The 13,183-nt window shown below is 37.4% G+C and overlaps 1 protein-coding gene across 1 annotated transcript in view; it reads right to left on the bottom strand.

Moving 5' to 3' along the window:
- The window catches only part of RFTN1 (raftlin, lipid raft linker 1), a 94,969-nt gene that overhangs the window by 30,328 nt on the left and 51,458 nt on the right, over positions 1 to 13,183 (bottom strand). Inside the window, exon 5 of the mRNA XM_039703312.1 lies at positions 568 to 991. Coding sequence (XP_039559246.1) covers positions 568 to 991 — 424 coding nt within the window. The remainder of the gene's footprint in view (positions 1 to 567; positions 992 to 13,183) is intronic.

Raw genomic sequence — 13,183 nt, 5'->3', positions numbered from 1 at the left:
AATTCTGACTGGAGCACTGACCCCCACACTGACTGTAGGATACTAGGAGACTTCAGAGTCCAGATCACATACATTCATGCTGCTCCTGAGGTGGTTTAATTCCAGCTATCTTTTCACCTGCTACAAAGGGGCTAACTGTGATAAGTCTTTGTGAATTATTCCTTCTATGGCTGCAAAAGCTTGTCAGGCAGATTAGCAGGGCTTTTTATTCAAACACACAAAAAGGACACAAAGATCAAGAGCTCTCAAGGTATGGCAACAAATACAGAAATGAACCAATTCAGCTGAACAGCAGACAAAAATAAGTCTTCACACTCAGGCATACATATGGGCCACAACAAAGCTGCACCTGCTTATATCATCTCTTCCTTTGCCATCTGACTCCTACTCAGTTGTGAACTCAGTAACCATGCTGAAATCAGGTTAAGTGGCTTATTTGGGGCATCTTTTCTTCACCAACTCAGGGGCAATGTCCCCCCTGAATCCTCACCCCCCAAAGGAGCTGGGAATGTAATTGAGGCAATTTTAACTTGGCTTTTATGTACAAGAGGTCACTGCAGTACTTACTGCCAGTAAGTGGCTTTAAACATCGTGCTGGCGTTTCATTCTCTGCAAGTCCATTCGTCTTGTCTGCTGCTTCTTTCACACTCAGGTTCTCATGCTCAGACTGTTCTTCACTTCCCTTCACAGACTTGGAATTCAGCTCTTCAGTAGCCTGTCCTTCACCTCTGCAGCTCTCTCTGGATGTGGCACATTGGTCAGCACTTCGCTCACTCTGTGCTGGAGTACTGCATCCATCAGTACTGTCTTTTTTCTCACCATCCAGTGAAGCATGATCCTCGGAGCAATTTGAAACATTTTTATTATCTCTTGATTGCACAGAGTTGTTACTGGCAGGTGTCAGGGAGGCGCTGACAAGGCAGTTCTTTTGGGAATGGTACTGAGGTATAATTCCAACAAATTTCAAGCCTTGACTTGCAGCATCTTGAATCTACAAGTTGAAGAAGATTAGATTTTTAACTGTCAAGCTGTCTTAGCTAAATAGAAACACAGAAAATAACACCCTTTAAGGCAACCAGCATATAATTTTGCTACTTTTGTCCACTATCACTAGAAATTGTCATGTTGCATTTATATAAAAAGGTACATTTTAAAGAAGCAGCATGAAAAGTTGCCCAAACCATCTGATATAATGTGAAGGGAGGGGGGACGAAAAAAGAGAAAATGCCCACATATTTCTTCACAAGAGACAAATCTTATTTATAATAAAACACTACAAGTGGTATTTCTTAGAAAAATATTTTTGCATTGATCATAAGAAATCGGAGACATTATTATATCTTCTGCTGTATTAGGTGGGTGATTATGACATTTATGCAAGGAAAAGCTTATTAGTTCCATAACAACAGTTGTTGTTTGTCCTATTTTGGATTTAGACACAAATGGCAAACTTTCACATAATGAGAGCATAAAAGCAAAGCTATTTTAATGCAGCACTTTAGGGAAGATACAGAAGTCAGAATAGAAAAAGGCATTGTGACATGAGCTAAGAAGAAGAAAAAGGAAACTAAAAGGCTCTATCATGAATCCTTTAAACTTCAGGTAAAGGAGGAAAATTAAGGAATCAGATCACAAAAGATCCTAAGGAAAAAAAGCATTGGGCTAGTAGTAATGACAATTAGATAAAGCCAGCATTAGCTAACAAAGGTTTGAGATGAAGCAGAAAGAGAAATCTCTTTCAGGCAGATTCTGCACTATGGAGTCATCAGCCTCACACTCCTCAAACCCAGAAGTGTGAGTGCGAGACAGAATTCTGTGACAACATATGAGTGTCTACTGTCTCATTTATCAAAATCATTCACCAAAATGAAAAGGCTTCCATTTAATGTATACTCTTCACATAATGTAAAGTCGAAATACACATAAATCTTTCAAAAATAAATGCCTTGAGAATCCAGAAACAATTTCACTTTGTCTGCATAACACAAAATTCCAAAGAGTTAAAGTGTCTAAATTCTTTGCCTATGCTCAATTTAGCATGAACTTAGGATAAAACAGTTCAGTGGGACTTTTCAGTAGCAAATGAGAAGGAAGAATTTTATGTCTTTTTCAAATTTAAAAGGAAGCTCAGTTCTGCATCTTCTCTACGCACCTTTTTTTTTTTTTTTTCTTAGTTTGAATTATTTAATGAATCATTTACTTCCTGGTAACATGCTGCTGCTCCAAACACACAAACCTACAGATGATGTCTAATCAACAAGAACTTCCTCTTTCAAACCACTATTACATTTTCCATGTTAAATTAACTCTTCATTTCATGATCACAGGAGTTTAAACAGAGGCCTCCAGGAAACAAGGCAATGGTCTTCACAGGTGTTTAGCCTGGGAAACATGGGATGCTGACTTAAGTAAAGCTCATTGCTAAACAGGACAATAAAAATACCATTAGCAGTATCCTGGCCAAAAGGGTATCCATCTGCAAAGAAAGTTAGCTTTTACTTTGCTCAGGAAGGTTTAAGTGAGTATCAGTGACAGATACATTTATAATGTGCTCAATGTTCCAGACTCTCCATTGTAACTAGATTAATACCTTTTTATATAGTTAGTGATAGAGTTACACATTCATTTCATCTCTTATCACTTATGTACAGGCACAACACTACATTTGTTTAGTAGGTTGCAGGGTAGCTAATTATAGAAATCTAACTAGTATGCAACTGTTAGAGAGCTTGAGGACTGTACATATGTGGTAATATTACTGCTCCTGGTCAATAAAGGCTGCTTGTCAATCCACATCAGATTCCCACGCTGTGATACTGTGATAGGAACAGCTTTCACAGATACTGTAGCAATGTATTACAGTCTCAGCTTACTCAAAAAAATCCTGCTTGTTCAAAGGAGCTTCACCTGAAGCTGAGGTGTTTCTTTTGAGGCTCTTGTTCTCAGAATAGAAACATGTGGAACTGAAAACCAAATTGCAGTCTTACCTGTATTGGCCTAACAGCTTAGCAGGAAAGTTGGAAAAAGAGTTTGTATCTTCAAGACCCTCTCCCAACAAAGTTAATACTGTAATTAATTACTGTTAATACTATAATACTGTACACTACAGAACATAAAATCTTATTTAAACATATATTTCAAAATTTCCCAATGACATATGGCAGAACCAAGCATAACATATTCTCAAGAAAGCAAATGTAGCAGGAAATGCTACATCAAAAGTGTAATGCAAACTGCAGAACAGGAAAGTGATGTATCAGCAGACACAGTCTCTCCTTTCAGCTTTTCACAAAACCATGAAGAAGCTAGCTTTCACAAGAAAGTGTAAAGGCTGAACACATTCAAACTATAAGGGCAATTTGTTTTTCAGGATCCTGCTGAGAGCTTAAATATTATGAAATTTTAGATGCCTTCACATCTAGACTGAATCATGCCATCCAGTAGAACCACATTTCTGTTTCCTGTACGCCAAAGATTGAATATATGAACTTTAAAAAAAAGAAAGAAAAACTAACCCAACTGACCAAACAAACAAACAGAACAAACAAAAAAACCCCACAAAACCACACCTACACCCCAGTAACTGGAGAGGTTGTGCCCAGGAGATACACAGGACAGAAGGACTATTTCTGCAAGCCACCTGCATGTTTTGGACCCCCTTGCAGCATCCTGTGCTAGAGCACACAGACAGTTATGTCTGTCACAGCCTTCTGGGAAAGTATCTCAGCAGATGCAGTGCTGGGAATCAGAAAGAAGGCAAACTATGGGAGAAAGAAGGGGTAAAGCCGAAGTGAATGGGAAGAATGTGATGCTAGTTGGACAGGGTCACCCAAGACATATTCCAGATCAGATAAATAACATAATTACTTGTCTTTATGTGCCAGTGTAGAGCACTAAAAAAGGTCTGTGTTACACTGCATTGTATGAGTAAATGAAAGGAAAACAAAATAAAAACAACTACATCTCTATCACTTTTCACATCAGATAAAAATCTAGATTTAAAATGCCCTTATGCTAGATGATCAATACTAACTTCAACTATTTTATGACAATTTTTATACCTTGAATATACTTCATACTTGCCCTTTACATCTTGGGAAATTTTGAAAAAGGGAAATTCCAACAATTTTTTTTAAAAAATTCTTTGCTTCTTTCCCCAGATGGGAACAGAAACATTTTCATTGCCTCATAAAGTGCTGCTTGAATGATATTAACCACAAACACAAGACCAGATCTCCATTACAAAAGATGTTATTGTTCAACCACAGAAGCAGAACTTAACTCATTTATTTCAATCTGGATAAACCCCCAAGTGGGTACATCCAAATTAATTTGCAACTGGCCTGCAACAAATTGGATTTATGGCCATTTAAAAATAGAATCTGCTCAAATAAGGGGTGAAATTTCATGTATACAGAGGGCCAAGGCAGTTTAACAATTTAATGTCATTCCTATAATTTGCTTGATTAGAAACCTGGCATTTTCCCCAAGGGGAAAAAAATGACAGATTTAGCCTTCGCTGTCTGCAAAATAAATATCAAATATCCCACAAACTTTAGAAGGAATAAGAACAAGCACCGTGTCCAACCCTGATGTCACTAACTTAATTGAATTTTAGCTGGGGCACTTGTGTTAACATTCTTAACATTTGGGAAGTGTTATTGTTTATTTCAGAAGTGCCTGACCACTATTTTTATCCTGCATTTGGAAGAAAAGGAGCCATCAGCAGCACAAAACAGTGTCACTAAACATTACATTGATGTAGCAATTTATGTCCCATCTTTTTAAATATTTCTGGTTCTCTTGAAGGCTCCCTACCCTAATTAGAAAATGGCTGACAGTCCAAATTAAAGATCTGTAAACCCATGCCTGGCAACAGCATGGCTGAATGATGAAATCCTCTTTTCTGGAAAGTACTTGATTTACTCTGTAGATCTCACCGTCATGTGAGAACCCAGGTTCAAAAGCTCATTTTGAGCAGTCACATACAGGTTCTCTTTTCAAATCTATTCTGAATAAAGACACTTAGCAAGTCCCTTGCACAGCCCACATAATGCTTATGATTCTGTGTTTCTTGTTCCACTACCAGCTCCATAATAATCTCCTATTGACAGCGAGCATGATGGTACTCTTATAAATATGGAAACTCAAGGATATAGATCCCATGCTGAACAGAATCACACACTTTTGTCAGCTTCAGCAATTGCTTACAAGGAGATGCTGATAACATCCCTGTGGGATAGCACACAGAAAATCAAACACTTCCAGCAAGCTCAGGGTAGTATTCCACCAAAATCAATAAAAATGTGAAACAACACACAGCAATTTATGAGGATCTCTCCCAGACAAGAATTTCAAACAAATTATTTACTAAGTGTAAGGAATTTCTCTTAACTCTTTAAGGCCAGGAGCTGGACATTTTTGAGATGTGTCCAAAGAAAAAGCAGTTTTACTAATGTCATCAAGGCACTTGAGTTTACAGCAGTCCTAAATGGTCTCAAGGCTGACACTTTCTGATGACCTGGAACAAAACACCTTCAAAACCTAGACACTGGACATTTCATTAGTAGGTTTGCTAGATGGTTCATTATATAACAAGGTACTGGAAAAATTTCGTAGAAAAGCAGAAACAATTTATGAAGAACACACATATCAAACATCCTCTTAGAGAAAGGACATTTTCCAGGAGCAAGGGACTGATTTTCTGATGGTCAGATGCATTTAGTTAGCTCTGCTATGAACTTTGGGAAAGACTGCTACTTAATCCTACTGATGGCCAAACATACGGCCTTGGAAACAATAGCTGGTTAATTTTGCTCAGAGCTGTCTATTCAAACCAAGTATGAACTGTCTTAGTAAAGAAATGCTTGCCTGTCTGTTTATTTAGTTGTTGCTTTTAAAGGAACAATGTTAAAGGCATTAGGTGTAATAATGTGCACCAGAAACCAGATCAGTGCATTTCTCTACCTTCTTCCTAGGATCCAAGCAAATCTCCTTTGAAAACAGACAGCAGCAGGGATCTTCATGCAAAAAACACGATCTTGTGGTTTGAGGAGAATGCTATGTACTGTATGCCAGGAGATGGAACTGGAAAAGTATGCTCAAGACTACAGCCTTCCAAATCTGTCCTCCTTCATTAATATTTAGTAAAACATGTTTCATCATAAATACTGCACATCCCCCTTCTAGTTTGTTCATTTATGGAAACAGATGTTTAAAATTAAGACAGGCTTTTAGTCTGCCTCTTATATTTTCCGTAGGTCTCACATGCTCCTTCCTCAGAAGACAGAAACAGTCATCAAGAGTTTACTTCTTATTTTAAAACCAGCTAAGCTTAGCTAATGTTTTAAGGGAGGATTTAGTTCTTTCTATATGACTCAAAACTTTTGAAACTTTGTACTTTTGCATCTCTAATAATACATTACCAAAAAAAACCTGCTAATCAAATAGCAAAGCATCAACTGCTCATAGTTTTTCTATCCTGTTACTCTGGACTGTTTCACTGCTTGCAGATTTCCAAACCATGCAACCTTTCTGACTAGAATGCTCCTTTGTTTAAGCCAGTACACTTTTAACGTTTTCCAGTTTACATTCACCAGATTTTGAATTTGAGATAGATAGTTCACATTCATATACATAGAAGCAAATACAAATGCAGCTTTTAGAAAGTGAAATCCCAGTCTGCATTCAAGTTTCCAAATTATCGAGTACTTTCACGGTCAATTACATCAAAATAGGCCATGAGGGATAAAACACTGGAGGGCTGCCTTGGAAAATGCAGCCATAATCCCAAACCACTGATTTGCCATTTTAAGATCTCACTGCAATTGTGGCAGAGACACAAGAACTAGAACAAGAACAAGGTAGAGAACAAGGCACTGAACAGGGCAAGAAAGCAAGCTTTGCAGTTTTACATGTTTCTTGGCAGCAGCCTCTGCAGAAGGGAACCGAAGGCTACACACAGCACAGGGAGAAGAAATGTACTGAAGCAAGGAGCTACTGCAACTTACTGCTGTGCTGGAAGAAACAGAAGGTGGGATCTTAAGGCAGTGCTGCAGGAGATATTAAATTACAGTAAGCTATACATCTCCTGCTACTCAAGCCAAGAAAGGGGTGAGATTAACAACTTGAAATTCCTCTCTGGCTCGCATCGTATTCACTCCTGAGAACAATATAACCACACTAAACATGCAGTGCAGCACCATGCAAGCACACTTGCTCCTTTCAGCGTATTTCATTAGATGACAGATCTTGAAACCAGTCTCATCCTCTCTGGTCCTGGGTGTGTTGACTCTTCTCAAATCATCACCTTCTAGCACCTGTTCCTTCACTGAAGACAAAGTGAACATTGCTGGCCATGTGCTACAAAGATTCAGTGAGTGTGGTATTTGTTTAAAAGCCACATAATATACCTGCATGCTCCCACCCTGCCCCTAACTCTGAAAAAAAGTCTTGAAATTATTCACATAATATAGGATTTAGTCTCCACAATTTGTTTTAGACTTCAGAACAACTGCTAGAGAGCAGCCAGCTATGCTCACTCAACCCAAATATTTGATATTCACTTTGAAAATAAGTCTGCAGAAATTCTGTCCCAAGGTCTTCCTCTGGAGACCTGGCATTTTCAAAATGCAGACCATGTTCTGCGCAGGAATCTTTAGTGGGTAACTCCTACACTAACTAGTGAACATAAGCAAGGGGAAAATAAAGATTTACAGAGGCGTGTATTTGATTGCTGTATCAAAAAATAATTTTAGTAACTAGTGATAATGTGATTCAATGTGAATGATTTTAGTCTGTCTCTGTTCCAGGCAGTGAAAACAAACCAAAAAATAAACTATTCTGAACAACAGGGGTATTTTTAAAAGTAGGAATTCAGTCTCAAACTTACAGGCTTTACATTTAATTTGCAGGGAATACTACTTTTATTTTTATATCAACTGAAGAGTGTTTCTTTAAAATCGCATTGTTTCATCAAGCCATCTGTTACTCGTAGCCAAAATTACAATTTGAACAATTTGCTGGTAATTTATTTTAGCACAGTATAAACCATTATCATATTTATTGTTATTTAAAAAGTTATTTTTTCCCACCAGACAGAAGCAGGATCATTAAAAATATCAACTACATACTTTATAATATCTATTTTTATCTTGGGCAAGGGGATGACTTGAAAGCTGGTGGGGGCAAGGGATTATAAAAGCACTACCAGGCCCCTGGGAGAGTCCTGAAAATACTTTTGCAATGTCCATGGAAGATATACATCAACACCACTCTTACAGGGCTTAGTCAAAAGAACACAAGTTGAAAGAAGCTTAAGCAGGAACAGATGTTTCCCTTCACACCAGGCTGTTTAAAATAGAGTATATGCTATTTTTTACCATCTCTTGTTATATATACACTAAGAAAATGTTAACAAAATGCACTTTAATAAATATTATCACAGCAGATTACAAACAGATGAACTATTGATGTTGAGTTTTAAGTTCCACTTCATGACCATATCTACAGCTAACATCCAAATACTTAAAAAAACGAAAACAAACCAGGGGCTGTGTTTGACTGAAAACATGCAGAAAACAAAGCTTTCAGCTAAGTGCTCAGCAATGGTTTTCATTACAATGCACTAAAGAAATAGTGCTGTATTGTTCTCTTGCAAATACCCTGGAGAGTGGAGGTTTTGTGGTGGGATTTTTTGGGTTTGTTTTAAGTATGGCAATTATTTTAGAAGAGATTGAGATCTCATCTAGGTAAATAATCCTAGGTAATAAACAAGACTCTAGAAGCGTCATTTTTTAGCCACAGAGATAAATCTGAATTGCTTATTTATTTGAAGAACAAACCTCTGAGCAGTATTAAAGACTCAATTTTCCCCTTTTTCTCTTTTACTGCCACCTGCTCTGTACACCCTGCAGGAAACTTCTGAACAGACCAGCTAAAACATATGTAAAATAAAGAATAATGCTTAGGATTACAATAACCATCTACGGTCCCCTGGTACCAACAAAGCAAACACAGACTTCACAGAAGAGATCCCTGTAAGACTGCAGCATTTGAGTCAAGAAATCCACCTTTGAGATGCTTCTAAGCATCTCTTCTGCATCTAAGAACCCTTAAGTTGCACAATGCTTAGGATTACAATAACCATCTATGGTCCCCTGGTACCAACAAAGCAAACACAGACTTCACAGAAGAGATCCCTGTAAGACTGCAGCATTTGAGTCAAGAAATCCACCAACACACTAGTGTTCTAAGAACCCTTAAGTTGCATCTCTTTGTTCCTTCTAAAAAATAAATCTCAATGTAAAGTTAAGACATGAAGAATAAATAATGAAAGAGACAAGAATATGACAAATGCTGGAACAGCTATATGAACCCCAGCATTTTTATTATTATTCTTATTATTATCAGTAAAAAAATTATAATATCAATAATGTTCACATTAATTATTTTCTAGGAAATTGCAGACTTTTGTCCTCTCATTTCATTGTCATGCTGTTAACAAAAAAACCAATAATATAAATACATATTGTTAGGGAGACATTGATATGTTTTTCATCTTCCACATCCTCTTGCCATTTCCTAATTAGATGCTGAAGAGAGAGAAGCTGAGAGTTCAGAATCATTTTATATCGCTTTCACACAAGATACGGATATGTGAAGCCCCCTGTTTTGATCACACAAAACAAATGTTCATTCTGATGTGAGTAAATATGCAGAAAACAAGTGAATCACTCCCCTGACTAGAAACATTTATGGAAAAGATTTTAAAAGCTCTTGAAAGTATTTAGCTGTTATTTTAGAGGAGAAACTAAAGTCCTCCTAAATACTTCAAGCCTGCTTCTATCTTGCAACTTAAAAGAAGCTGGAAATCAACTTGTCTTTTAAGAGCAGTACTAACACAAAAATTCTTCACCAATTAGAACCGTAATGCTGATGACTCTCCAGAAAACAATGCACATGAACTAAGACAGCAGCAATTCTGAATACTCCAAAACAGCTACAGGTCAATGTAAGGGGAAAAAATCAAAAGAGCAGAAAAGAAGGATCTCAATATTTTATTTAAATCACCAAACTAGAGAAACATGCAGTGAGAGTGACCTGTAGTTTTTCAGGGGGTGTAGTAGTTACTCATCCAGCCATTAAGCCAGTCTCCTGCCTGAGGCTCCCTCCAGTGAAGAGAGGGCAGATAGCAAGGGGATCAAACTGCGCCAAGAAATGTCTCACCCCTCAGAAGCACACTGAATTCAACTATAGTTTAGCAATGCATATTAATTTCCAGAGCATAAACTAACATTTGGAACATTTTCATGGCATACCTCATGCCAGTTTTATTCCTGGTAACATTTACTTTTCCATAAAACTGTCAAGAGGGCTCAAATACAGTAGATCCTTTCAGCAATGCAGGATGAGAGTTCTTCACACAAGTGGCAGTATTGTACAGCTTTTCTTTCAAAATAGTGCAATTCTCTGCTCAACTTGCCTTTGTACCAGAGAGAGCTGGGGGTCACTCTTTCAGAGGCCAACTCTAGATCAAGAACATGGGTAGCAGCATCCTTGCAATGTACTCTGTTGGCAGATTCCTCCTTGGGGTCCCATTCACTAATGTCTGAGAGGTACCATCGCTTCCGTGGCCCAGCAATGCTATTACTAGGCAATAAAATAAATGTCAAAAACTTACCAGCAAAGTCACCGTATCTGCAGGAGTCAAGATGATTTGTGGGGTGCTTTGGACTACAGAAGTTGTTCTGAGGATCAGTTAAGGGACTGGCATGTTACTGGCAGCTTTGGAGCTAGTGATGGTAATGATTTGTACTCACTGAACTTGACCAAGACACAAGAGAGGAACAGCAATGAGCAGATTTGACACAGACTGTCTCATCCAGCAGATTTCATGGCACAATAAGCATCTCAAAGGTGTTTCACAATGGCACTCCTGTTACAAGTGGAACCAGTCCACTTCTGAAAATGCAGAGCCAGTTACTCATCTGTACTGCCTTAGGTTTGCTGGAAGAAATCAGACCCATTTCTGAAGCAAGTAAGAACAGACCAGCAGGGAGAGATCCATGTCTAGCCAAAAACACAAAAGAAAGATGCCTGCATTTGGATTTCAGTTAAGCTGCACCATTTTTAAACCATGCTCTTCTGTGCTTATCATGCTTCCTACTTCCACAGGGACAAGAAATGTGAATCCTGCAATGGTGCCACACTGAAAAAAAGATACCGTACAAGAATTCCCTATGATGGTGCATTATTAAGGAGACAACCAAGGATACAAAAATGTGCTTCCTAAATTTTAAGAAGTCAAAACTGGGGAGACATGGTACAGAAAGAATCCTCCATTTCTTAACCTGTCACCAACATGGCAAAAATGTGTACATAAGAGTAAAACCTTCTGCCTGTTACAGTTCTAGACACATACCAGATTGCAGATTCTAGACATGTATCAGTGATACAGAAAACAGAGGTCATGAGAAATATATCTGGCATTCATATATAACTGTGTGTCCAAAATAAATCTTTACTTGGGACGTCAGCCTAGCTCCTCCTTCTCTTACTTTTCTCCATAGACTCCAGAGAACACTCTCAGATGAAAAAATGATAACAGGATACACAGAAACAAAAAGCAACTAAGGAAGTAATTAAAGGCTACCCTATTTGACATGAGATATAAGTCTAAATACTACAAAATATGGTATCTTAGAAGTAACATCTCTACTTTCAACAATTTCAGAATGATCTGAGCCCCAGTGATCAAAGTTCAAAAGTTAGCTTTGCTTATTAAAAAGCAGGTGAGCAAATCTTTAATCTCTGTTTAGCCTGAGAGCAAAAGACAGGAGTGTTAATACCAATACAGCAGTACAATATATACACAACAGTTTAGTTACTTCTTTCATTGCCCACAAATTATGTATCAAAGACACTATGGGACTGTTTGAGCTCTCTAGGACAGGTTAAGTCATGCTAGATCCACATGGGTATCAAAGAACAAGCACAGTGTGGTGATGTCAACGTAATTTTAAAGTATGGGAAGTATTTTATGCAGTATCATGTCCCCAATATTTAAATGCTCCCTGTCTTACCATAGCCAGAAATCATGGCAGAAAAGCAGTGGAGAGAATGGAGAACTGGGACAAAGTCCAGCAGCACAGAAAGATCTCAGCAACAGAACAAAGGTTTGACCAGAGAGTCTTCTTTGGCATTTCCTAAATGTTTTATAGTCTTGTACTGAGGCACTTTGTTTTGGTGAGCAAGAAGCATTCTCCAGGTGAAATAACTTCTTTGTTAGATATTTATGTAGAATTATAGAAGAAAAGCACATATTACCTATTGTAAAATTGTATTGTGTTTGCAGAAGGAAGCAGTTAATATTCAATATTATGTACATTTTCAATGCAACAAAAAGTCAGTCTAGGAGAGTTATTAAAATTGTACCTTTGTTCAAACTCAAGGTAAGTCATACTTGTTCAGCAGTGTACAATAAAATTGATAAAATTAATTTCCTCGGTGTATAGGAATTTTTTTTAGTAAGCTCAGGGAGAAAATTTTGACTTCTTACTCTGTTTTGAAAATACGGCTATTCTATTTGGTTTGGGGTTTTTTAAATACAGTAATTTGCAATATACTAAGATGGTAAAACTGTGCTAAAAGGTTCTGTTCTGAAAAGCCTATGAAAAGACAAACTATTTTCCTATTCAATTAAAACATTCTATTAACTTCAATTGTATTTTACAGATTGAGAAGAATTATAAGGCTGTTCATTTTTTAAAGAAAGGAATTGCCTTCTCTAACAGCTTTTTGTTACTACTTTGTTTGAAGAACATCCTTTATTTTTCCATTCACCTTGTTTGCAAACATCTGGTTTATATGCTCTTAAAAGCAATGGATATTTTTGTGCTCAGACAAATTAGTTAATATGACAATTAATTCCTACTCCCAAACAAGTCTTGTTTCCTGAGTTAGATTTACATAAAAGTGTTGAGACTTTCACAATGTGCATAATCAGATACAGTGACACAGCATGCACTTGACAGCAACAGCTTCAAAGAACTTCAAATTTCTCTACATCAAATAACATCTGAGGATGAGCGACACACTCAACCTACAGAGAAACAGTAAATATACATTCTAGCTATTAAAATTTAAATTATTATCTTTCAAAAAGGGATTGTCATAACCCCAT

Source organism: Passer montanus, unplaced genomic scaffold, assembly GCF_014805655.1.
Source record: "Passer montanus isolate IOZ18808 unplaced genomic scaffold, ASM1480565v1 scaffold10, whole genome shotgun sequence".
Taxonomy (NCBI): domain Eukaryota; kingdom Metazoa; phylum Chordata; class Aves; order Passeriformes; family Passeridae; genus Passer; species Passer montanus.
The sequence above is the reverse complement of the archived record's forward strand: the minus strand, read 5'-3'. Positions and strand labels throughout refer to the sequence as shown.